The sequence below is a fragment of the Stegodyphus dumicola genome, chromosome 3, assembly GCF_044657685.1.
Source record: "Stegodyphus dumicola isolate Sdum_Otavi_A_Nest chromosome 3, ASM4465768v1".
In the NCBI taxonomy this organism is placed as follows: Eukaryota; Metazoa; Arthropoda; class Arachnida; order Araneae; family Eresidae; genus Stegodyphus; species Stegodyphus dumicola.
The window spans coordinates 251,541,007-251,568,520 of record NC_140770.1 but is presented as its reverse complement, the minus strand read 5'-3'; the positions used below and the strand labels follow the sequence as shown (position 1 = coordinate 251,568,520).

The 27,514-nt window shown below is 34.9% G+C and overlaps 1 protein-coding gene across 3 annotated transcripts in view; it reads right to left on the bottom strand.

The window, feature by feature from the left end:
• The window catches only part of LOC118193271 (uncharacterized), an 86,202-nt gene that overhangs the window by 6,954 nt on the left and 51,734 nt on the right, over window positions 1-27,514 (bottom strand). For all 3 annotated transcript variants that reach the window (XM_085814041.1, XM_035364325.2, XM_085814042.1), the window contains one exon: window positions 23,993-26,802. In XM_085814041.1, coding sequence (XP_085670167.1) covers window positions 23,993-26,802 — 2,810 coding nt within the window. The remainder of the gene's footprint in view (window positions 1-23,992; window positions 26,803-27,514) is intronic.

Here is a 27,514-nt window from a genome sequence, read left to right as displayed (position 1 = left end):
TGGGCATTAACAGATAAGATTTAGCAACAATAGGTTAAGCGTATTGCATGACTTTTATCCAAAGCCGTCTTTTTTGTTCCATCAGTGAACGGGCGAAAAGTATTCTTGGCACTTCTTCCAGAAGGAATCAGCCAGAAAATCATCCCGTCAAGATGCATATATTAAGGATATTCATTGATCAAATGAAGGCATCGTGAAAGTACTTAGCACTCATTTCTTGAAGCTAATTGACTTACCTGAGGAAGAAATGAGGAAAAAGAGAAAAAAAAACACACACAAGGGAGGGAATGGATAGATCTGCCAACAAAGGAATATGCGAATAAGAGGATAATCCATATTTTTGCCTTAATAATTTTTGCCAACAACAGGAAAAAAATAAAATAAGTAACCTATCTCTGATGTCTACAAAATATACAGAAAATTAGGCAATTCAAGTGAATGTTAAATACGTATTAAAATATGATGGTTTTGAAAGCGCAAGAAGTAATTTGTAGCAACTGTTTTATTCTAATATAATAGTAATAAAAACATGTATTTAAGCAATTATTCTGTGTTACACAAAATATAATACTATAGAGTCATTAGGCTATTTTGAAACAGGACACATGAAAAATGAGCAATGCCCTCGCCGGGACTCGAACCTAGACCTCTCGAATACGCGCCGAGTGTGCTACCGTTACACCACGAAAGCATGCTGGAAGAAGGGAAGAAATACCTTATTAACCCTCTTTTAAAAGGCGACTGGGGATCAGGAGACTCAATAGCCAAATTCTGGTAGTGACGAATTATTACCCCTGCCTTTTAGTTAGGGCACCACTATTGCAGTCTTTGAAAAAATTTTTATGTCAGAAAACTGAAGAAATGTGCATTGGGGTCGCCGGAACTCGAACTCTGGACCTCTCAAATGCACGTCGAGTGTGCTTCCAATTACACCGCGGAGGCACGCGGAAAGGAGCGGGAAAATGCCTTATGTGTCAAACAACAGTCTAGAAAAATATAAGATTTAGTTTAAGGAAATTTGATTCCAGGAAATAAATACCACGATTATTCCGGTTATGGAATTATATTTATTATTTTCACAAACTACAAGAATATCACACCTTTCTTATTTGCGCAACATGATGTTAAAAAATATATTATCATAATTCCTTAATTTGTATCAACATTTAAAGCTTAATATTTGTGTTTACAGTAGCTATATTTAATACTTATGCATCATTAATCAGGTCATTCCAGAAGTTACGGATCATTTTTAGTAGTCTTACTTTCTTCGGGAACATGCAAGGACCTGACTCGGAACAGAGAGCTTACTAAAGCTATGTTCAATAACTGTGGGAAGTAGACAGGATACACAAGAAGGGTATACAAAACCCTTTATTTTTCTCTATTTACAATAATTTCCGTACTTCGGAATACAAAGACCCACTACTTGTGGTCTAAACGTAAGAATATAAAAATAAAACTAAACTCTTAACTTTGAAATAATAAACGTGTAAGATTGGCCTTATATTAACAGGAAGCCGTATGTAGTACAGAGAACTGTGAACACTACAATCCGTTTAAAAATTATCAAGAGGATTAAACCTCTGGCCTGGAAGGCAACCAGCAACTGAGTAAAACTTCTAAGGTAAGCGGCCTGCTTCGACTAACTGCTTCCTCTCTCTCGCTTGGCAAAAAGCCACAACTTAAATACTTGGCGTTCGCCAGACAAACTTTGCATAAATACGTTAACGCTTATAATTCTGGCCGGAAGTAGAAAATAAGAAGTAATAGTAAAGATTTAAAATAAAATAAACGTTAGTAAAACTTAAGATCCTTACATACTTCCCGCCAGAGTTAATTAGTTTGAAACTGAGGTCTAAAACGACCTTGTTGAAAACTTTTAGCTCTAGAATCTAACGCGAGGCCAATCTTTTACAAACATTTTTCGCTAGAAAATAGAAATTTAAAAGAAAGAAATTTGTTTTTACAATAGCAGCTCCCAGGACACGCAATTTTTTCATCTGTACTGCATCTAAACAGGAACTTTTATTCAAATCTGGTTCCTTCCAGATATCTGGAAGGAAAACTAGTTTAATGAAATGTTACACAATGAAATGGCAAGTAAAATGTATAATTATATTTCTCTTAACATTCTTATTTCATTCATGACTATTTTAATTATCTCTCCCCGTGCTCTCTGACATGTGTTGTAAAAGAACACCAAACACGAATGTGTTTATGTCTACGTGTTCAACACTTCCTCCTACAATTAAAGCACTAACGTGTTAAAAATTCAACATACCAAGACCTCGTAACACACCCTAACTTCAACTCTAAACCCTGAGGTACTATTCTGAAAGTGGCTAACTCTGAAGTGTAGCGTCAGAGAGCCTAACTACATTCATTCAAACTTTAACACATATTCATCATAATTTAGTCTTTTTACAGTCACACGAATAAAAAAAAATTTAACATTACTTTCACTTTTACCATATCATGGTATTTCTTAACATTTAAAATAACAGTTCACATTGTATATAAGAACATATTAACATGCCGTTAATTTTATGCATTTGAAAACATACATTAGTAGTACGTTGTTAACTTCTATTCTTTTCAAAGCAAGTGCCAATTTTTCTACATTGAAATACTACATTTCAAAAAGTCTTTTAGACTAAAACTTCTTTTTTGCCAGAAAGTTTTAAATAAAATTTATACAATAACTTTTACAATATTTAAGTCTTTACACATCACTATTATACATCAACTTTAGTTTTACACGCGAGTAATTGAAAAACATAATACCAAAATCGGTAACAACTCATTTCTCGCCCTTTTGGCGATAAAGGTAGACCTCGCATGAGGTAAAACTTCTTGAAATCTGCCACTTGCAGTAAGCATGAAAGATTAACTTAAGTTTGCAAAGTAACATAAAATTTTACTTATCTTTGTGATATTCGGACATTCTTTTCTGAGCCCAGTCCTGGAAAGTAGCGTAGATTCTTGTTTGATTTATCCTCCTTCGTGTGCGGGCTCGCCCTTCAGTGCCTTCCTCTAGAAGCTTTCTTTTTTTCCAGTTCGGTCACCCTTGAATACCTTCTTTTTCGCCTCTGCCTGTGGTCTTGGCCGTTTGATGGCAGCTGGTCTTGGCGGAACCGAGAAACTTCTTTCGTCTTCCTGCTTGGACCTCGTTGCTGGCCGTTCAAATTTTCCTTGTAACTTTTCCTCCGCCGCTGGTGGCCCTTCCGCAGTTCGGCGACATTTGCTGCGGAGAGTCCTGTCGGATGAGTAGATCTTCCGTTTTAGAGCCAGGTTATAGTTGCCGTCATTTCTCCTGGCTCTCTTTGCATACGTCGTCCTTCTCCCTTCTTCATTGTGGGGGTGTTCGTGAGCTCTCTTTTCTGGACGGTGGAACGGCTTCTTTTTCTTGTTACCTTCAATTTTCCCGCGGGGAAACTTTCTTTTCATTTGCTCCTGCCTCTTAATGGCTTGCCCTTGTACTTGTCGTTGTTCCACCTCTGGAGCTTGTGCCTGCGGTGTCTGCCGTGCCGGATCCTGCAAAAGATCTTTGAAAATTTGCATTTTATTACGATCATAGTAGGGTTTGATTTGATCAATGTTTGCGGAGCAGGTTTCACCATTTCTGGCTTTTAACACTACTACAGCGTGAGTTATTTTTTCTATGACATATGGTCCTTCAAATTGTGGAAAAAATTTGGCAGTTTTATCTTCTGGTGCTGAAGAAAGTGAATGCTTAATTTTTAATACTTCATCCCCTACTTTATAAGTTACTCCCCGTCGTTTCAAGTCGTAATACAGCTTTTGTTTTCTCTGTGCTACTTCCGTATTCTTTTTTGCTTTTTTAATTAGTTTTTCTATATCACCCATTTTAAATTCTGGGGCTCTTTGTTGCACATAAAATAATTTATCTAACGGCGTTATAATCTTTCTGCCTAAAAATAACTCAGCAAGAGTTTTGCCCATTGTATCATGTTTTGCGGTCCTAAGGGCGAAAGCAAATTCATTGACATAGTTATCCCAGCTTTTATGAAAATTTTTAACATAACTACGGATAATTTTCACTATATTTCTATTGACCCGTTCGGCTATATTTGATTGCGGCCGATACGGGACCATTTTTAAATGACGTATGCCCAGTTTTTGGCACATGTCTTCAAATACATTACTTACAAATTGAGAACCATTATCCGATATAACTTTTAGGGGCGCCCCGTATTTTAAAATATATTTATTTAAAGTAGAATCAGTAACTAATTTCGTGGAGGCTCGTTTTAAGGGAACAATTTCGGTCCACTTACTAAAATGATCAACCATAACAAGGAGATAGCGACTTTTATTTAACTGACTTTTTGGGAAAGGGCCCAATAAATCGATGCCAATTATTTCATTTGAAAATTCGGATTTAATACTATTTAGAAACCCGGCCGGGCGGAAATTAATATAATTAACTGCTTGACATGTTGGGCAGGAATGGACATACGCCCTTGTTAAATTTTGCAGTTCAGGAAAATAGACTGCCTCGCGTACGCGTTGGATAGTTTTTCGAATACCAGCATGAGAAGCTAAAGGGCAGTCGTGTAACTCCTGCAGGATATTTAATCTAAGACTAACTGGGATAACAGGTCGAAATTCGTTGTTGGAATTTGTAGTTTTTGTATAAAATAATAGACCATCTATTAGTTCGTAATGGGCCGCCCTATTTCTTATCGCCACAATATCTTGGTGGCTAAAATTTTCAGGATCCTTTAAATACTCATAAATGCTTCCAAACTCAGGATCCTTACCCAGTTCGGTTATTACAGTTTCTCGGGAATTTATTGTACATGCTGTGAGCATTGCCACCTTTACAGTATTACCTTCTTCATCTATTTTAATTCTGGATAGGGCATCTGCTACGATATTTTCCTTTCCGGGGGTATGCTTGATTACCAGATTATATTCTTGTAGCTTGAGTGCCCATATTATTAACCTTGGGGATAAGTTTTTCCCTGAGTACAATCTAGTTACCGCCGCATGATCAGAGTACACTGTTATTGGCGCCTTTCCAAAATAGACTCGGAACTTTTGCACTGCTAACAGAACTGCAAGTGCCTCTCTCTCGGTTGCGGAATAGTTTCTTTGTGTTTGATTTAAAGTTCGGCTAAAAAATGCCACGGGCTGCTGATTTTGCGAAAGTACCGCTCCTACCGCATAATCCGAAGCATCCGCTGAAATTTCTAAATTCTCATCCTTTTCAGGAAATTTCAACACAGGGGCTTGCGTTAATGCTTGTTTTAATTTTTCGAAAGCACAATTGGCTTCGGCCGTCGACGAGAATCTTGCCTTTTTCCTTTTTATTTTTAACAATGGCTCAGCAATAGCTGCAAAATCTTTTCTAAAGGACCTATAATATGAACAAAGTTCTAGAAAAGAAGAGAGCTTTTTCGCCGTATTTGGCGGCGGATACTTTTGTACAGCGATTATTTTTAATTCGTCTGTCTCGATTCCTTTCTGAGATATTTTGTAACTTAAATATTTTAATTCAGGGGCTGCAAATTTGCACTTTTCGACATTAACTTTTAGACCGGCCTCATTTAATAAAGAAAACACCTGTCTTAAATCCTGTACATGTTGGTCGAGATTATCACTAGTAATAATGATATCGTCTAAATAGATAAATGTGGACTTCCCAAGAACAGGCCTTAACACAATGTCCATACATCGCTGAAATGTTGCCGGTGCCCCTGAAAGGCCAAACGGCATACGCAAAAATGCATAAGTGCCAGACTTGGTTATAAAAGCAGTCTTAGGCACGTCCTCAGGCCTAACCCTTATTTGAAAATAACCAGTCGTTAAGTCTAAAGTCGTCATATACTTGGTGGATGTTATGTTCCTTAGAATTTCTTCAATAATAGGTAACGGATATACCGGCTATTTAGTTATGGAGTTTAATTTACGGTAGTCAATTGCGAATCTCCACCTTTTTGGATGTGTCAAAGGATAGTCATTATTTTTCTTACATAAAACCACCGGGCTAGCATAACTACTTGAGATGGGCGTTATGATCTTTTTACGTAGCATATCGGTGATATGCCATTCTATAATTTTTTCCTTATTCTTATCATACCGGTATGCTTTGTGGCGAACTGGCATTGAATCTCCGGTGTCAATACTATGGTTAGTAACCTGAGTAACTCCTGGAATATCACTAAATAACGAAGCAAATTCACTTACCACTTATCGGATTCTTCGTTGCTCGTCATTAGGCAGGTGGTCAAGATTTAACATCGGCGGTTCAGCCTTTTCTCCACGAACTGGTTTCATCGTCAGCTTAAGGGACGCTTCATTAAAATCCAGCGTTGCTTGTGCCTCTGAAAGAAAATCTATTCCTAAAATAATATGTGCTTGCAGATTCTTTACTATGAAAAACATCACCTTAACTTGTTCGTCCTTGATACGGACATACAGCGGTAATTTATCCATACACTTACATTTTTCTCCTTGCGCCGCTAACACTGTCGTATTATCCGAATTATATATGCGGTATTTCCGAAAAATTCTTCTGCCACACAGGAACACTGCGCGCCTGTATCCAGAAGTGCGGTGGCTGGGATATTATTCACCAACACTTCAATCTTCGTAAGAGTCAAATTTTTCACCATTACTGTATTTAACTTGAATGAAGAGGGGTTTTCGTGGCCTTCGGATTTCCGCACCCTCCAGTCAGCAGAAATCCGTTTTAGTTTAAATTATTTTTCATTTCCGTGCTTTCCTTCTTTTTCCACTGGCCTTGAGACTTTTTTCCTGGAGTGCTATTGAACTGTCGACGTTCGCCGGCTGTTTTTGAATGCTCGGGTTTCCTTGCCCACTGATTCGCTTTGCTTCCGTAGCCGTGTGCTTGAGTTTGCTGTAGTCTTGGCGCACCAAATTGGTTTCGCTGTTGATATTGGCGTCTTCTTTCAATGTCCGCCGTTCTTCTACTTTCAAACTGGATTGCTAGCTCAAATAACTTTTCCAGTGTAGTCGGATTTCTTAATTCAATAAAGTCTTGCACTTGGGGCAGTAACCTCGGCAAAATCACTTGAATTATCTCAGGATCCGGACGGTTTCCATACAAGAGTTTGAAGACGTGAATTTTTCTTAAAATAAAGCTTGAGAGGTTTTCGATTCTTTGCTGATATATACTGAAAAGTTCCGTGTTTCTAATTTCGCACGATCCCTTACGACAGGGAAGGCTTTTTTAATGTCAGTAAACTTCTAATTGCTATAATTTTAGCTTTAATGTACGAAGCGTTCTTATTTACTTATTTTAAAGTATTTGAATGTAAGTAATATTTTAATTCTTTTAGACGTTGGTATGATGGTTTTTAATTCGATATCCAATTTAAGTAATATTTTAATACAATCACACGTTGACGCAATGTTTTTATAGCGGTGTTTGTATTCTATTTCTTTGCTATATGATAGTAAGAATTTAACCTTACTTCGCTTTTATACTTGTAGTAAATGTATTTATTTACATTTGCCTGCCGTCTTAAAAAATAATGTTTTCAACAAAAAATTAATCCATTATTTTTAACGATATTTATTATTTTTTTTTTTACGCAGAGTAAAGTTTCGAATACTTTGCGTAAAATACGTAAAAACAGCGTTTCTCAAGATGGCTGCAAAGTAAATTGCCAAAAATCCGTGCAACCGCTTACCAACGTAACACCCGAATCTGGACTAAAGACAATATTTTTACTGGAGGCAGCGGCTTCTGAAGCAAGGCAAGATGAGTGTTTGACACAACAGCCAAACGTCTCTCAACTAGACGTCTTGCGATTTTAATTTTTTGTCTCAGTTTACACTAGGCCGCTTGCCAGTAAAATCTGCATAAACCACTCATCTAAGCGAGTATAAGTAGTGTAACAAAATAAAATGTTTAAAACTTAGCCTTCCATTTCAAATAACTGTACAAATCGTTGCCACCCTCAACTTCAGATTTAAGTATAATTAAATTACATATTTTGGTATTTCTAATGTTTTCAGATACTGTTGTGTTAACATTTCATTGTAAATTTTGTAAACTTTTTGTAAACATTGTAAACTTTGTAAATAAAGAGGCCAAAAGAACAAAAAAATTAAACAAAAATTTGGAACCATTTTTTTTTTTTTTAACTCCAAGCAGTAACAATTTTCATAGGTGAAGATATCCAGAGTTAATAGTTCAGATACTTTCACATCCCAAGTATAAATAATATAGCGAATATAAAGAAAATGGCAACACTTAACAATTTGTAAACGTGAACATTGATCAGCTTGTAATGTTTCTAACTACTTTGTCTGTGCTTAACTTAGTAGAAACCTTGTTCAACTATGTAGCGACTTATCATTGGGTGCAAGTGTATAAATGAAAAGTCCAGGGAAGAGTTAAACTCACGTTTTATTATCTCAAACTGAGAACACTGATGGTGACTTTCACGGACTTACAGAAAAGCCTGGCACTTTAACTCAAGATAAAAAAATAAGAAATTAATCTAATGCTAAACTAAATTGAACTTAACCGAAGATGTACAAAGTTATCTAACGTAGTTGGCTGTTAATTAAATTAACCGGCTAATATCAGCAGGCACGTTCAATACGGCGAGCATAGTTAGCTTTAAACAATATATATATATATATATATATATATATATATATAGCCTGACGGCAAACACACGCTGCTAAAGACTCTAAAGCTCTTCTGCTGAAGTAAGCGAAACCTTCCTTTAAATACCCTTTGATACCTCATTTACATGCACTGCGATAATAAAAACTTATTCTGGTAGGGAATAGTAGGTGGGAAACGAGAATAGACAGTAAAGCATGCTTAAATATTAAAATAACTGTTTAGAAACTTATAAAAACTTCTACAAGCGGACTACATCCTCAGCATACTCATTCATTTTTTTTTCTAATGTATAATTGCAAACCCGAAGAAATAAGTCAAATATGCAACAGTAAATCTTTTGTTTCCCAGTGACTTCTCTCGAAACATCAGAGTTATATAAATAAAAGCTTCGTTCTTTCTACTTTGAGGTGTGTTTCTTGTTGTTTTGAATTTACGTAGTCAAATGAACTTATTTTTTTTTATTAAACTGCTTTTAAATACAGGTTAATTCTTAACGGTAATTTCCTGTTAAATAGCATATCGATTATTCCTCTTTCCTATGCTAATTTTAATGATGTCAGATGAACTGTGGTTTTGGGCTAAATCTGAACGTTGTTTCCGTCTAATCGGCAATCTACCATTTTTCATATCTAAGTTAAATGCTGTAAAATTATCCTTAATAACAAAAATAGACACAGAAAATCTTGAAAACAATATTTTCGCATTCAATAAAAGAAAACAATAAAATGTCCCTAATGCAGCTCTTTTCTGACAGTTTCAAAGGAAAATGCTGAGTCATGGATTGCGAATTTTACTTTCGTAGCTCTTGATATTTGATTTCTTTTACTAACCATGTGCTGGAGACAGGAAGTTATGTACCAGATAGGGGAAAGCAAGTACAAGTAAAAGCAGTTAATAGTTTAAATTTCACCTTTTAAAAAATGTTTCAGAAATTAATGAAAGAAGAATTTTTTTTTCATTTGATGACGACTAAATTAAACTTTTATGGAACGCCTTTTTTCTTTCCATGAGTAAAGACTTTTGTTGGAATCAAATAAATTAAAATTTTTCTTGGTTATATTGGCATATGCTATAACGGAAATTGCCCATTCTAACCTTGGAGAGAAACAAAAAGTTACTGATCTGTACATGCGCACGAACGCATGTACGAATTTAATTGCAGATGCTTACTAAATGACACTAAAACGTTCAAGGGAAAAAATCAAATATTTCATGAAAATTTGTGAATAATAATGATATCTCATAAGAGCTTGAAGACTTAGTATCAAAGGAACAATATGAAAAATAGAAAACTATTTCCAAAATCTCAATTCACATAGAAAATTTTAAATATTCTTATGTAAAGTTATATCACTCCAGTCAAACTTGAAACCCAACCAGTTGTATCACATGATTTGATACATTTCTGGTATTTTTTCTGAAAATAGAACTTTTCATACGCAAACTAGTACAACGAATAAATGACATTTTTCATACGCAAACTAGTACAACGAATAAATGACATTTTTTACCCATATTACTTAACAATGTTTACTGCAAAAAACTATTTTAAGTGCCGTACTCGAAGCTCAACACCCATAAATCTCACATAATACTACAGTTACATAGTGCAAACTAGAAGAATGCTGGATAATCTTTATTACATACAGAACGTAGACTACAATGCTCAAGGATCTACATAAAGAATACATTAAACGGTTCAAAAAATTAATCACATTTTATATAATTCTATGCATATTTCATATATTAAGCACATTTCACGTTTTTAGAAATGTAGCATCACGTTTTCCAAGATCCAACCCTATGAAAATGAATCATCTATGTAACTGTAGTATGTAAGGTAAGATGGGGTAGTTGTTTTTTTATTTTAAACTGGTAAGCAAGTGATTAGGGAAGTGACAGCCTGTTAAGCTACCCTTACTACGATATGTACATATCCTAGTTTAACAAAGCTCTCACGGACTGGAAAATATTATAACGATATTTTAATGCTAGTTTTAAGATATTATAACAATATTTTAATAATAGTTTTAAAATATTACAAACAAATGAATTTTATGGCATGAATTGCCTAACATAGTTTACTGTTACTTTAGTTCTGATTGTAACATCGACACTATTTGAGATAACAAGACATATTACAAACACAGAAACAAACGATTATGTTTAAAAGTATATATGTGTACATATGAAAATGAAAATAAATTGACGTTTCGATCTTAAAGCGGTACAGACGCACTCAGCTAATCAGTATTTACGTTTATAAGTAATGTTTTCGAAAATGAGATTAATCATAAACAATCTGAGGGAGATCATTAATAGGTCAAAAAAACTTTACTTCTCTCGGTGCTTCAAAGAGTTAACATTAACATTCAGCAGTCAAAAACGTTCAGTTATCTCCGTTTGACGAGAATTTAAGTTGATATTAACACATAAAAAATTAGTCGATTATTATTATTATAATTATTATTATTCATTGGGGACTGAACATTGTGCAAGACACAAGCACGTTGGTTGCTCCTGATAATTTAAAGTATTATTCAGTTCGTTAGAGAATTGGGGGTTACTAATTTATTTCTGATAGATACTTTGAAATTAAGTCACATGTACTTAAACATGTGCTATGTGCATGTGTTGAAGTGACCATTGTCGTATGTATACTCAAATGTATGCCATAAGGACAGACGGCAATTTTAGCACACGTTTAAACTGGGGCTGAGGTTGATCAAAAAGAAACGTAAATAGTTTGCATCTCCTACTTTTTTCTGTTTCTTTAACGACAATTATATGTGACTGTCAATATTTTCGCAGAACATTAAGTGCTAAAATTAATCTGATAAAAGGTACGCACATAAAATATTTTATGCGCTAAAAGCTCTTAATATTTTTGAATTGGATTTCAAATGTCTTTAATATAACTTGAAAATTAATGGACTAGTTTTCCATAAATGTGTAAAACGTCAACTCAAGAAAAGTAGTGTTGCGCCTTCGTGGTGTAGCGGTAGTACACTCAGCACGTATTCGACAAGTACAGGTTGGAGTTTTCGCGAGGGCATTGGTCACTTTACATGTCTCCTGATTCAAATAAACTAATGACTCTACAGTGGTGCCCAAACTAAAAAGCGGTGGATGATTGTTCTTGGCCACCAGGTTTTGGCGATTGGGTCCCCTAATCCCCAGTCGCCTTTTAAAAGGGGGGTATAGTATAAGGTAGGTAGGTAGGTATGGTGCAGTCCTGGCAAATGTTTTCCCTCCTTTCAGCATGCCTTCGTGGTGTAACAATTAGCACACTCGGCGTGTATTCGAGAGGGCCAGGTTTGAGTCCTGGCGAGGGCATTGCTCATTTTTCATTTCTCCAGCATCGAAAAATCCTAATTACTGTATAGTATGTTTTGTTATTGTTACATTTTGAATTTAGCGAATGCTTCACAGTTCAGATCTAACCACAAAAGTAATTTACGTAGAATCTTACAGTAACATAGCGAAAAATTTACAAACTTTCTATTATATGAAGATGACTTGATTACTTAACAATATTCAATGATGTGGTATATTCTTAGGTTTATTATTTTTGGAAATTTATGCAAATTAGACCGGAAAACCAAACCTCGAGTGGCTAAACACGAACCATTTTATATTAGACTCCTTTATTCCATTCGCAGCTGTTGAAAAGGTTGGTTGCAGAGTAATTTACCTGATTTCTTCGCATTCAGCCTAAATACAAATCACTTTATCCTAGAAACGCTAAGCTACGGTATCATTCCCAAGATAGTACTAAACTGCGTTGTAGTAATTAATTAAGTATGAAAAGAGAAATGTGCGAGTCACGTAAAACTCTACTAATCGATTTTATTATCTTTACGACTCTCTGTTTCTGCCTTCCTTTTCTCTGTGCGTATATACATACACAGGTAGTCTTCAACTTGCGATATCCTGACTTATGACGACTCAGTTTTATGACAGCCAGAATCTAAGATTAAAATTCCTCTCATTTAAGGTTACCGTCATCATACACTTATACCTATTGATCTGGTACTTGTAAAATACACTTACGTATTTTTTTGTATACAGTACATACAATACGTGTTACTGCGCATATGTTTGTAACACATATAGATATATAAACAAATATACACGTCTATAACAATATACACACGTACCTGTAATAAAATATGCACATACATGTAACAATAAATAAGCATACCTATGAATGTACCGTGTATGTAAATAATCTATTATGTAACGCGCTAAGGATGTGTGCCATCCGTCATATGTAAAGCAGCTTTGTATTGCCACTCTGCAAAGCGTAAGCTACTTATGTTTTAAATTTAATCAGAAAACTGTTCGATGGAAAGGAATTTTGTGTCCAATATATTTGTCTTTCAAATTTAATTAAAAAAATCAGGGATCTAAAATAAATGTGTTACTATTGACCGAACTAATATTTTTATCTTCTTCGTGGCTGTTTTGTCTTTCCTCAAAGAGTAAAATATTCAGTTTTTCTTTTAAATTTATTCTGTTATTAATAAACCAACTAGGGATTTAAAATCTATAAACGGATATCATATTATAACGTGCTAAATTCTTTGGATTATGTGCTCGTTGTTGAAAGGTAAAATTTTGATTTGAATGTTTCAGTAAAGTATTTTATTTTTCACTTATGTTTTCGTCTCTTTAAGTAGAATTCTTTTTATTTAACTTACGAGATTGTAATTATAATTTACTTTGTTTTTTTCTTTACTTTGGGGAGGAACCAGAATTTTCGGGTGAACTATTATAATTAAAATACATTGAAATAGTTCATCGGGTAATTCTGGGTACAGAAAAGCAAGAATTTTGTGGAAGAGAGATTTCAATTGATTTCAATGTCCCTCCTCCTGACGAAGTGGCACTGAATTTGATTGAATTCCTCTTCTATTATGTTCGCTTTTCTTTAAATTTCATTGATTTTTTGAATTGGGGTATTGCTTGTTTGAAGAGTTTTGATTTTAACTTTTATTAAATTCTTCATTGCATTTATAGGATTATTTGAAATTAATTAATGACTTTCAATTTTTGGTCTTCGTGAAAAATTGGCTCTAAATTTCTTACTTTACATATATTTATGTGCATATATATAAATAGATATATATATATATAAAGTTTTTCATTTTCTTGATACTAAAAGTATAGTTTAGCATAATCGGGAATGTACCGGTTTTTTAGTCTGTTTAAATGACTATTAGTTTTGTTCTTTATTTATACTTGTTTTTGGATTTCGGATTAGCATATATTGGTTTAAGTCCAATTGGTCTAATAAAGCCTGCAGGACTTTTAACTCTAGCCAGAGCCGGGACAAGGGTGAGGTATGTGAGGCATTTGCCTCAGGCGAACAACTAGATGGGGCGCCAAATTAGCTACACAATTTAGAAATTCATTCTGAAAACGAAATTCTCATTTGACTTGATGGAAACCCATCAAGAAGCAGTGAAAGAATTTCAATTCTTATAAATCCTCCAGCTATTAAGCGAATAATTTATAAATCTAATTTTTCTCAAAAGTGCTGAGGTGTGCATCAATGTGTATACTGTTGAATTTAATTTAAGCTTGTTGCAATCAGCTGCATAGACTAAATTTGCCAAGAAGGAGCCGCGTTAATATTCCCTACTATCATTCTTTAGTTTGAACTATTTTACAGGTTTTACGTCGCCATAGCAAACTATCCAAACTTTACAAATTGAGATTATGTAGTATAGCAACAGCCTAACCTTTGTTGCAGAAGACAAAGGTTATGCTCTTTGCCAGCCCGAATAGAATAGCATCGAAAGATCAAATGAAACTGTTTGCGGATGAAATGTACCATATTACCGGGCTTTTTCTTTATTTGTGTAAAATTTGTTGTTGAACGAGACCCATGGTGCGAGGTTGTGTCCATATTGAATCTGCGATGGAACTGTGCAGTTGATTCTACTCACAATTATTTCTGAAACACATTCCTGGACCGATTAAATGAATTGTGCATTAGTCTATCTCATTCTTTGTTATGCCTGGAATGCAAATATATCTAAGGTAAGACATGACTTCTTTCTCTTTCGTTTTTGACTTATTTTATTCTATATAATGAAATAAAATTAACATATAAAAGGATGTTGGAAGATTTAAGACAAACCGTTGTGCCTAATTTTAATATAACTGATATTGACATCAAGAAACATGTTTCGGAAGTTTAGTTCCTCTATGTTGATTATAAGGTAATCAGTATAAAATATATATTTAAAAAAACCTGTTCTTGTAAAAGGAATTCTAAAAAATACAGTTTTGGAAAGATTGAAATATGAAGGAAGGGAAATAAGTGAATGTGATAAAGCTGTTAATTTAAAGATTTGAAAAACGAAAATGAAATCAAAATATAAATATCACTTAGACCAGACTGGTAAACTTGCTCATTAATGAGAATGAATATCACTGTCAAAGCACTGAACGTTTGCAAAAGTTCACGCGTTGAAACCTCTTAGGTAGCTCATGAGCTGGATAAAAGTAAAGAACTGAATCTTATTAATTTTAAATCTATGCTTATTGTAAGGGCATGATGAGAACGACAATCTATGAAACCATTTTCTGACAGCCCGTCTATTAGCCATATTTAAACAAGAGTTAGGTAGCAAATAAAGTTTTCTTCAAGCTCAAATAAGCCTTTCTTGCTATGATAATAGATTTGAATGATAAACAGTATGTTAATATTAAAGAACTGCCTCGCTGATTAATCGACTAAAGTAAAGTTTGGATTTTGAGGAGGTAATAAATTTATTGGGGGAAAAATTATTGCAGGATTTATGTAATAAAATTACAGTTCATATTAAAATACGAAGTATTGTTAGTTATAGGATATGTGCCAAACAATTTTCTAAAGAAACAGACATGTACCAGTGTTCCCTATTAGCCACCATTAAATTAAATATGTTATTCTAATCCCTTATAAGAGTGCTCTTAGTTTCAAGAAAGTATTGCGAGTGAAACGTTTTTAAAAGCATGTTATTATATTTCTTTCATTGCTGGTTGAAATAAATGACTAGAGATATATTCGTTATATACTTTAAAAAACGTTACCGCTGGTAAAATTACACCGCCATATTCGATTTTTAATTCTTTCTAAAATCAAGTAAGTGAAATATTTTTCTTTGATATTTGACTGTAAACCAAATACTTGTTACCAGTAGCAATTGTGTTAGATTATTCGGTAAATAAAGGTATATTTAACTTGTTTTGTGCATGTATATATTTTTTCTCCCCGCCCCCAATTGTCGGATAAATTGCATCGTATACAGGAGCGCGAATTCGCCGCTTTACCTTAGGTGAAAAATTTTGTTGGATCGGCTCTAGCTTCCAGTTACAATAGAAACCCTACAAGGTCTTTATCCAGCTTTTGTTTTCGAATCCGATGGTCGTAAACATACACTTCAGCTACAAAATTTGCTAAAGAACCTGGAAAAAACTCCGCACAGTTTAAGTTTCTATGAAACTGATGTACGTAATCCTATAATTTATGCAGTGCAACTTTTAAACTTTTGATATACAGCTCATTTCTAGCAACACACGATTCCAATGTATTTCCTTCAGGGGTCTGTATGTCCATGTAATTCGACAACAATGGTTTAAATTATGTATCCTGTTCAGCCTTCCAGGGCGTTGGGCGTGATGCACACAAAATTTCCTCCTCCAAAGGACAGAGATTAACACCTTAAGCATAATAGCAGAGTGTGTAATACGGTCAATTGACTTTCTCTTCCCTGTATTTATATATGACTCATTTTCACCAAAGCTTTCGGAATCAGTTTCTTCCACAAGCTGCCATTTTTTCGAATTTTCGTAAGCCATCATAAAAACGACACAATCTAAACCACTAATTAAATATTTGAAATACTCGTAGAATGGTCGAACTAAAGATCTTCTGGACGTAACAGCTTACCAATTCGTTTCGTTTATATAATTAAGTATTTAATTTCCATTTGTGCAATTTCACTACTTACTGTGTTAACAATGATGCTATAGCACTGGTGTCACGAATTTGTTCTTGTGTGCAAATTATATGCGTTGTGATCAATTCGGGTATCTTCATCAAAAGTCCTTTTGAGAGGTTGGTGATATTAAAAGATGGATGGGAGATCTTCGGAAACATCACCTAGGGTGCTCTTCATCAAATTTGAGACACAACGTCCCTTTTCTGGGGAATTTTCCTCTTTCTTCTTTCCTTTAATTTGGTCATCCTCTGTGATACCCATAGGTCACGTTCTTGAGGATTAGGCACCTAAATGACCGAAAGGATTTTGGCCATTCCCCAGAATGCATTAAGTTGCAAGTTTCCGGCCATTTGCAACAACAATAATATATTATTTGCACATTTTCGGGCTACAAGTAGCTACACTGGTGTGCGAAACTTAAGCAACAATGTAAATTTTAATCAGATAGCCATTAAATTGTAGAAAAGAGGTTCTTGCGTTCAGTACAATGAACACGCAATTCAGTAGAAAGGTCATGCGTATGCAAATGTCAAGAAAAAAAAGTCACAGGCTACGTGAGCGTACGCAAAACGCGTACGGTCGGCACGCTCAACTCGAGACTACCATAAAAGGAAGGATGGAGACGCAATTAAAGACATTCGCTGCAAGTACAGGGAGTTCTTTCGTGAAATAATTGGCTAGAAGAAATGATCTGGATGACTTCACACGTGGAAGAATGATCGAAAATCTGGAGTGGGGCGAAGTGTGACCAGTATAGCTGAAGAGTTCGGAATCAACAAAAGTGTCTTTTCGCGCGCTTGGAAAGCCTTACAATTCATACATACGGCTGTTAGAAAGGTTGGTGGTGGCCGCCCAAGGAAAACAACTGCAGTGGATGACCGATATATTGTCCTGCAGGCGAAAAGAGCCCGAAACCAGTCACCAAACTCCATAGTTCAACAACTGTGTACAGTAACGGAGCGACAAGTGTCGCGGTTTACTGTGTGCAGACACCTTCAAAAAGGTGGCTTATTCGCCTGCCGTCCTGAGCGCTGCATCCCTTTGAAAGTTGGCCATCGGCGTCATCGTTTACAGTGGTGCAAGAAGCGCAAAAACTGGGGATCTCATCAATGGGGTGTTATCCTCCTTACGGATGAAAGTCGTTTTAGTGCCACAAGCGATTCTCAACACAAATTGCTTTGGAGAGAGGTCGGAATACGGTTTAATCTCAGTAACATCACGGAAAGAGACCGTTACAGTGCTCTGAAGATCTCGTCTGGAGAGACATTATGCTAAACGGGCGGACAGAGCTCCACGTTTCCGACAGAAGTTCTGTAACCGAAGATCGCTATTGTCAGGAGGTGATCCTTCCCCATGTGCGTCTGTTCCGAGGTGTCATTGGAGCAGACTTCGTTTTTATGGATAACAATGCACGGCCACATCAGACTCCTGCTGTTCCGAAGCTACTAAAAAGTGAAGATATCACTCGAATGGATTGGCCAGCGTGCTTCCCTGATTTAAATTCCGTAGAACATGTGTTGGATACTTTGGGGAGATGCCTTGTGGCACGAGTACATCCTCCGGGGAACCAGTGAAGGAGGTTGGGTTAGGATTAGCATTAGGACTTTAAAGAACTGTTGTCAGTGTGTTCCGATTAAGTTTAACTTGGTAATACATTTTAGTTATAATATTAACATAATTGTATATATTAATATTACAGCTAATAAACAAAATTGGTAAAATTGGACTTCCATATAAAATTTGCCCTGCTTCTACTAATTTATTTTATTTACACAATATATATATATGTATATATGTGATTTGTTTATGTTGTTTATATATATGTATATAACTTTTGTAGACGGCTTGAGGATTCGAATTAAACAACTGCGTAGTTAGTTATTATGAGAGGACGGAAAAGAACTTACAGCCATGGCCGCTGATTGGAACTCACAATTTTATTTTTCTTAGCAGAGCAAGCGTTGATATATATAAACTGTTCACACAACATCATGTATGAAAGCGAACAACTTTGTTTTCAGGTTATATTTACAGAACAATGAAAAACATCTAGCAGAGACTAAGCGACACTCTGTAAGCAACAGCAAGGTTAAATAGAGAAAAGAGATTGCGCAGTCGTAACAACGGTCGTTTTCCTTTCTTTAAAATTTGAGCTCTGCGACTGCATGAGAGCCATCTGCAATCTAGAAGGATAAGATGAGACAGTGAGGATTAGTTTTCAGATATAACATAATTTTGATTTAAGGAAGGAGATCTAGCCAAATTAAAATCAAAAGTTAGTAATTTTGAATTACATATTTTATATCTTGTGTATCCAGCCTTCAAAGAGGGAAATCTCAGCAGTGGAAAAGCCTTTTTAGAAAAAATATTACAGAGTTACTAAAACAAGAAAAACATAATTTTGAAATAAAATCAGAAAATTTTGAATATAGCATTTCTGAAATTTTAGATTCTAATGAAATTTTCAGTCCCATTTTAAAAACATTGCAGTAAATAATTAGAAAAGCTGTATGAAAGAAAGATAAAAATATGCAAATATAAATTATAATTCAAATTAGCAGTAGCCATTTAATGCTTAATTCGTTTAATACTTCGGCATACAAGAAGGTGATGGTTTCCGTATTTGGAATATTCAGTAACACAGAGAATAATGAATTCCTCGAATCAAGCTGAAAGCTTTCACAGCATATTTCAGATCCATGCAGTCAATCCTAAATGTAAATATTTGGTAAACTTCCTGTGGAGTTGTATTTAAGCTTGATACATTCAAGAAATATATCTATTGCCGGCCATACAGTATAGTGGTTAGCGTCGCTGACTACTGTGCGAAAGGGCCCAAGTTCGAATCCCGGAGAAGATATGAATGCATGTAAATGTGTAAATGTATAGTGTCGGTGGGTCATGGGGCACTCCAAATATGCGACGAGCCGAAAGTCCTCTCCTCTGGTTTGGTGGAAGGGGAAAGGGTTGGGAGACCCTCGAACCCATCCCCCACCGAGGTGTTCTCCATAAACATGTAAGGTGCTCAAGCCTGTTGCCAACGACAGGCGTCCTTATCTTGGCACTTCTTACCATGAGGAATTTCGTGGGCTTGGGCTGGCTATGTCAGACAAGTGAGCATAAGTAACAACAACAGTGCATCTATTGCAAACGTGTGCTTTGTTTTAACTGAAACCGACGAGAAGTTCTGCTCATATCAACCTTCCATGTCCATCATTAAGGAATGTAATTAATCAAAATTGAATGGAATCGTACATTAGTTCGTTTTAAAGAAACAAACTTAAATTGTTCTATCTTTGTGAGATGAAAATGATCGATCTGTGTTGATATAAGAGATAAGAATTTTAGCTGAGATTGGAATCGAAAGCTATAAAATAAAGCTTCCTTTAAGATAGTCATGCTTTAATTTGAGACAGAGGAGATAAAATAACTAAAACAGGTTTTCCTCCTGAAAATAGGAAACTTTTGTAAAAGTGCTAGAAAAGTCCATTAACAGTATTAACTCTCTCAGAAAATAAAATAAACAGTTACTGTATCGTAGAAAGAATAAGAGAACGGAAGCACTCGGTAAAGTTTTTTTCTGAGATTTATTTAACATCTCTTTGAGCACACTTCCGAAGTCCTTGAAATACTTTCTGTTTATTGTTGGGAATATAAGAAGAAATACGGAAACTTTTCTGAAAGCAAAAACGCGAAAACTGATATTATGCTGCAGTTATTTTCTAAAAGGAGAATTTAATAAATCCAAGAAATATAAATTAGACAAATTCTATGAAGAAAATTCTGCTCGAAATTTATATAAATACTAGCGAAGGGATATCAGTTGCTTCTAACTGTAATTTTATAATCCAGAGATTTTCTTTTAGAAATATAAATAACTAAAATGTTAATATTTATAAATAACAGTATAAAAGAAACATGAAAAAAAATAATATAATGAAACTGCAGTTTAAAGAACACATTTTACATCAATTTCGTCATCATTCAAACGAATCAAAATATTTTTACATAGGATAGTAATTATAAAGGATGCATAATACTGTCTATCTCCTTATCTGCGGCTCACAACAACAACAAAAAAAAAAGTTTTTTGAAGCTCAAAATGTACGCCAAGTGAGAAATAGTCTATTGGGCAAATGAAACACAGCCACCGGGACAAGCTAAGCACTGCATTTCTACAGTAATCACTTTAATCATATGCATATACATATATATGTTTATATGCATACATACGTTATACGTACATATACATATATAAGTTTATATACGCATCCATGCATATGCATTGTCTAACGGATATGACTAAATGTAAGGAGACTTACTATCGCCAGCTCTGCCAAAGTTTTATTCCGGCTTTAGCCTCTTGCTAGCCGACATTTAAAATACGCGTCTTTAATTGCTTTGTGCCAGCTCTAGTTTGTGTGTACTTTGACTAACTGAAATTGAAAAAACAATTTCGAAACTTCGTATTAAGTTCTCAGGTTACAAGTCGCTCCTTAGGTTAGGCTAGATTATTTGAATATGGTAAAGCGCATAAGGGTCATCTGCTTAAGGGGAGAGATGCCTTAGCAAAGGACTTTCTAAGAGAATTGACTCGTATTTAAGTTGCATGGTGAAACCCACGAAATCCAATCATGTAACTAGCTTGTTTGCCGGGGTTAGGTGGTAGTTTTCGCGACCTACCACTGTTTAGTAACTTACAGCGACCCAGAGAGCCATTCAGACACCCGTACAGCAAAAATTTTTCAATTATTTGACACGACCTCACAGGAGCTATTATTTAATCACCGCGTAATAAATCGGCGAACGAACCTCAAGGTCGCTAAGGACAGAAACTTATTCGAACTTCTCATTTATGCTAATAGAGGGCTATAAGAAAAAGTGGCAATAGACCGAGAACCCAACCAACCAACGGAGCATCACGGTTCTGGACTGCGCGCTGGTGACCCGGAACTAGCCTAAAATTGCCACTCGCACCGTGCTTTATCTAAGCTAAGGGGGACATCTGGCAAAGCTAAACCAGGTTTTCCTGATAGCGGAGAGAGTTGAAAAATCTAAACGTATAAGGGAGCTAATCGACATATTAAACGAACTCCATTAGCTCACGTAAACCCCAGTGTAAATTCGCTTAACGATTCAGGACCGCTACAGTGGTTGACTTCGAATGTGACGAGAACATGCATCTCTACTCTCCAGGGAACAAATGAGGAATTACGGCACATATGCTGCACCTCACAGTGCAACAACGGACTCAACAGCTCATATCTACGCATTGAAGCCGCTGGCACTGGTGGGACTGACCTCTCCTCCGAACAGTGCTTTTTAAAAATTATCTTTTCCCCGTCAACATCAGCATGAGTCCGCATAATCAAATAACCTAACCTAACCTTTTATTTCCTTTCTCTTAGGTAATAAAATAATCCCTTGGCACTGTACAGAGACTGCAACATGTGATTGCAGATCTATATATTCCACAAACAGGTGTCTTATCCCAAAAATCAATTGTTCTGTAGTTCAAAGTATTACTAAGTCTTAGAGTGCAATAACAAATCAGCTTTATCACATTTTTGCAAATTTATTTCCTTAATTTTAATAATATTTTTAAGCCGTTTATTTGATTCTTTGTACTCTGTTTTGTTCTTTGGTTGATTCTATCAGTTATTTTGTCGACTCATTGATTCTATAAGCTTGATTCTTTAGGTATAAAAAACTAAATAAATAGCTATGTTTTTGCAAATGTGAGGATATTTTATTTGTAATTAACTCAATATTACAACAAATTAATCATTAAACAAATATTATTATTTTCAGCAATTGATAGACCATTTTATTTACAATTTATTGATTACTATAAAAAATTACTTTACTGAATAAACGTATAGTGCATTTTTGTTACTGCCTTCCTCCTTTCCGAGGTGCCTTTGTGATGTGATTGGAAGCACGTCGGAATAGCAGTCAGAATGCCCGGAGTTCAAATGCCGATGACAGCACAGATTGTTTTTCATGTTTTTTTTATTCAAGGAACTTAATAACTCCACAATTTTTTTGGGGTGTTAATTTAGACATACAAAAACGTTACTCTTTTTGAGTAAGATTTTATTCTCAGTCTGAGGTTGGTAATGTACACTGCTAAAAGAAAGAGCTCTATATCTCCGATTCTAATGCGCCGATTTTACCCCAAAACGGATTCTTTTCTGAAAGGACATGGCACTGTTTTTCCGTATTTCAATTCTACTCAAATTATGCCTAAATATTAAATTTTGTAAAATTTGCTGCGAAATTTAAGGAGAAATTGAAAAAAATGTATCTTGGTGATTTTTTTTTTTTTCAGTTTGCGCCAAGAATAATTCGCTTCGGTGAACTTCTTAATTTAATGTAACCTATTTACTATTACTACATTTTTTTTCATTGGTGCGCGAGCGGAAAAAAAGGTCTATCTTTCATTCTTTCAAATAATTTTAACAAAGTGCATAAATCACTTTCAAAACGTGCCAAAATGTAAATTCACTTATATCTTAGGAAATTATGAATAATAAACTATAATTTTTTGCAGGTATGCTTAGAAATACATCTATTTTAAGATGATGGTAAAAATTTCACAGTTTATAACTTTAAAAATTTATAAAAATTGCTTAAAATTTCAAATTTTAAAAATAAATGATAAAAGTATGGGCGAATTTGATTTGGAGTGAACTTAAATTTCGAAATGTGAAATGAAGAATTAAATAAGTTTAATAAAAAAAGAGACATTAATAAATATATACCAAATTCATTTAACTTGGAGAAGCTAAAATTTTGAGAGGTATATTTTTAAAAAGTACTCAAGTGATTTTAACGAAACTTGGCAGTTTAGCATAATAGAATAGAAAAAAAAAAAAAAAAAAAGAAACTGGCATGTCATTTCACATTTCAGAAAAGTTCGATTTTGCGCTAAAATACCTACATTAGAACAATGCTGTATATAAATCTAATACATATCTATCTTAAGTCGCGCTTTCGAGGCATGAAAAACCCAAGTTCAATTGGCCCATTAGAACGGGAGAAATAGAATTGTTCCTTTTTTTTTCGCAGTGTACATATTATCTAATATCTGCAGTTTAACTATGTAATATGAGAAATGAAACAATTTTGTCATTTTAGCGAATGAATCTAGATAATCTGCAGATTACGTAGATAATTTTCATATTATATGATTTTTGCTCTTTAGTGCTATTAAACAAACAAACAAAAACAAAAACAAAAAAAAAAGCATTCAGTTAAATATCAAGAATAAAAGGAAACTTTCTTTTCGTTTGTTTGGACAATTTTGTTTTACCTCTCAGAATGAAGGTCTGAGTAGTTTCAAAAAGATGAAGCTTACCTTAAGCCATGAAGAGTTCTTGTGTCGAGTCTCTTTAGTCGCAATCCGCTGATATCAAGCTGCTGAAGTCTTTCAAGGCCGGAGAAGCTGTTCACCTCTAATACTTCAATTGGATTATTGGATATGTCCAGGAAGACTAATCGTTTAGTCTGCTGCCACAAATGGAGAGGAACATCTTGTAGTAATGTGCTAGATAAGTCAAGATACCGCAGATGTTGCGATTTTTCAAACACACCTTGTGATATGTTGCACAGGAAGTTGTCTTTAAGAGTTAGAGTAGTTATTTGAGGAAGCGGTAATGTCGAGATGGAAACTAAACTTGTATTTCGTATGTGCAGTGCCCTTAAAGCTCCTAAAGAGCCCCAAGGCATCTCATTTAAAATTTTTTGCAGGGGATTATGAGAAAGATCTAACTCCAACAAGTGACTCATAGCTTGGAAGCTCTGTTCGTGGAGAAAAGATATGTGGTTGGAAGACAGATTTAAGGCTTGAAGTTTAGTAAGACTCGAGAAAGTTTCAGAAGATATATTTTCAATTTCATTTAACGATAAATCGAGATGTTTCAATGTTTCTCGAACAGCTGTGAGACTTTCTAGAGAAGGTTGAGCGAAGTTATTCCGTGACAAATTTAATTTTTCTAATTTTGTATTAGAAAATATATTTTGGGGAAGAGAGCTTAATTTGTTGTTGCTCAAGTCGAGAATACGCAAATATTTCATAGCTCCTAGTACTCCTACAGAAATGCTTGATATGCAGTTGTGGTTAAGCATCAACAATTGGATATTAGGACAGCACACGAAATTGTCAGATGTTAAATTAGAGAGCCTGTTATAGGATAAATCTAACACTTGTAATACCGGCAGTGACGGAAATTTGATATCTGAGATTTGATTTTTTGATAAAAATAAATATAAAAGATATTTCGACAATGCTACAATAAAATTATCTGGTATCACAGATATTTGATTGTTTGTGAGGTCCAGTGTCCTAACCTTTACGGAAAACAACATAGAGTTATTATTTCCATTTAGTTCTCTCAGTGCATTATTAGACAAATTGATATATAACGGAGATGTATCACCATCAATTATATCGAGGGAAAACGATTCAAGTAAATTATCTTGTAAGAAAATGTTAGAGAGCCTCGTAAGGTTACAGAAAGCTGAAGGAGCAATGGATGTCAAATGATTTTTTGAAAGAACCACAGTGTTTAAATATGAACAATGAGCAAAGGCATAGCTCTCTACTTCCGAAATTTTGTTACCAAATAAAACAATAGTCGTCACATGCTGAACACTGTCGAACATTGCACTATTTATAATTCTTAGCTCATTGTTGCTAATGTGGATGGCACTGAGGTACATATGCTTCGGAGCTAGGAATAAATTGTATGGCACATCTACTAAGTCATTGCTGCTAATATCTAAGTGACGCAGCTTGGTTAAAGATTTAAAACACAACTCTGACATTTTAGATATATTATTATGATCCAACTGGAGCCATTCCAATCGTTCTAAATTTCGCAAAAATATTTCTATTGGATGATTGTATTTCGAAAACGTAGAACTCAAGTCAAGAACTTCCAGAGTTTTGGCAAGTGGAATGAACACATTTGCATCTAAATACATTAAGTTGTTAAAGGAAAGCTTTAATTCTTTGAGTTTCGGTAGATAAGTAAACGTTCCACCTGACAAGTAAGTCATTCTATTATTTGCTAAACTTAAGGTTGTTAAAGTTTTACCCCAACCTTCAAAGTCATCACGGTAAACTTTTTGTATTCTGTTATCCTGAAGGCTGAGGCGTACAAGTTTCGTCAAGTGCCTAAGTGTATTCTTAGGAACATTCTGGAAAACATTTCCAGATAAATCTAACATCTCAAGTGTAGTTCTACATCCATGTAGATCACCTCTTTCTAGCTCAGATATGAGATTTCCTTTGAGAGATAAGTACAATAAAGATTTGAGATCGTTAACCGCCGATGGAAAGTGTTCCATCAGATTGAAACTCAAATCTAGTGTCTTGAGGGTTGTCTCTATACCTACAAAGGCATCAGAATGAATAGCAGTTATTCGGTTGTTTGCTAGCACTAAGCGTTCCAGCCGTGTGTTTTTAAAACTTCTTGCTGATAACGTTCGTAAGAAATTAAAATCCAAGTGCAGTTCTTTTATAGTAAACGAACCATTGAAAACGCATTCGGGTACTTGAACTAACATGTTATTGCTGATTTCCATTTTTTCTATCAACGTTGCGTGAAGGTGAAATGGGCATGGAAGCCTACGAAAAAGATTTCCCGATAGGTACAAGAATCTCAAGTTTTTAAGAGTATAAATTGCGTGGAGAGGCACTTTTTTTAGGATATTGTTGGAAAGCGAGAGCGATCTCAGGGAAGTTGGCAAAGAATGACTACCGATGTCGTGTATGATATTTCCTTCAAGATCCAAGAGATTTAAACTTGCTAGCTTGGCAAAAGAACCTTCAGGTATACTTGTGATGTGGTTAGATCCAAGAAACAAACTGTTCAGAACAGGTCTGCAATTCAGCTGGGACCATTTCCAGCTGTGGATGTCGTCTATGTGATTACCATGCAAATTCAACCATTGAAGATTGTTCAAGGGGCGAAGAGCAGGCAGTGGAAAGTCTTGAAGCCTATTTTGACTTAAATCCAGTGTAGTGATTATATCTTCTAATCCACTGAAGGCTCTTGGAGGTATATGGATGATATTATTTTGCATAAGGTGCAATGAGGCGATATTGGAACCCGCTAAAAAATTATTTTCTAGAGCTTCTATTCCTGAACGTATCACAGTCACCTGAAATGGAAAGGTAATTTTAATGGTATTAAGAGATTAAACATTAAATTCTAAATAACAATTTTCCCCTAATAGCAAATTCTACTGATTAAGCACTTCTGATATCAAAACTCGCGATTTTATATTTCCTTAATATGAAGCATAGTGTTCACGGTCATACGGTGCTTATGTTAGTCAAAAAGGCATTAGGAATGATGATAAGAATAATGTACATAAATTAATTTTTCTAAACTTTTCCCCTCAGTCAAGAGAACAAAAAAATTAACTGTTATAAAGATAAAGCTAAGATATAAAAGAAATGGTAGATTGTCATTATCCGTATCCCGTATTTGGGCTGACAATAGAATTGCTTTATTTCAGGTAATTTTGGACAATGGCAAGCCACAATAATTAATACAGGCGATACACGTATTTGCGTACATGTAGATTTATACACCTTATATTAAACCGTCATTTCTCTGAACAATATACGCTAAAAATGTAAATATCGGCTATATAGCTTTTTGCTGATCTTTTAAAATTCCTTGTTTTTCACGCAGTGCTTCTTTTTGGCATTATTTATGAACAGAATAGCCGTAAAATAAATCAAATGTTTCTTGCGAATCCACAAAGTCGGCTTTGGTTGGAAACGTTTCGTAGAGGTGTGAATAACCATAAAACGCCAAGGAAACTGATATTATATTATATGTGATAAAATAAGTCTTGATCATGA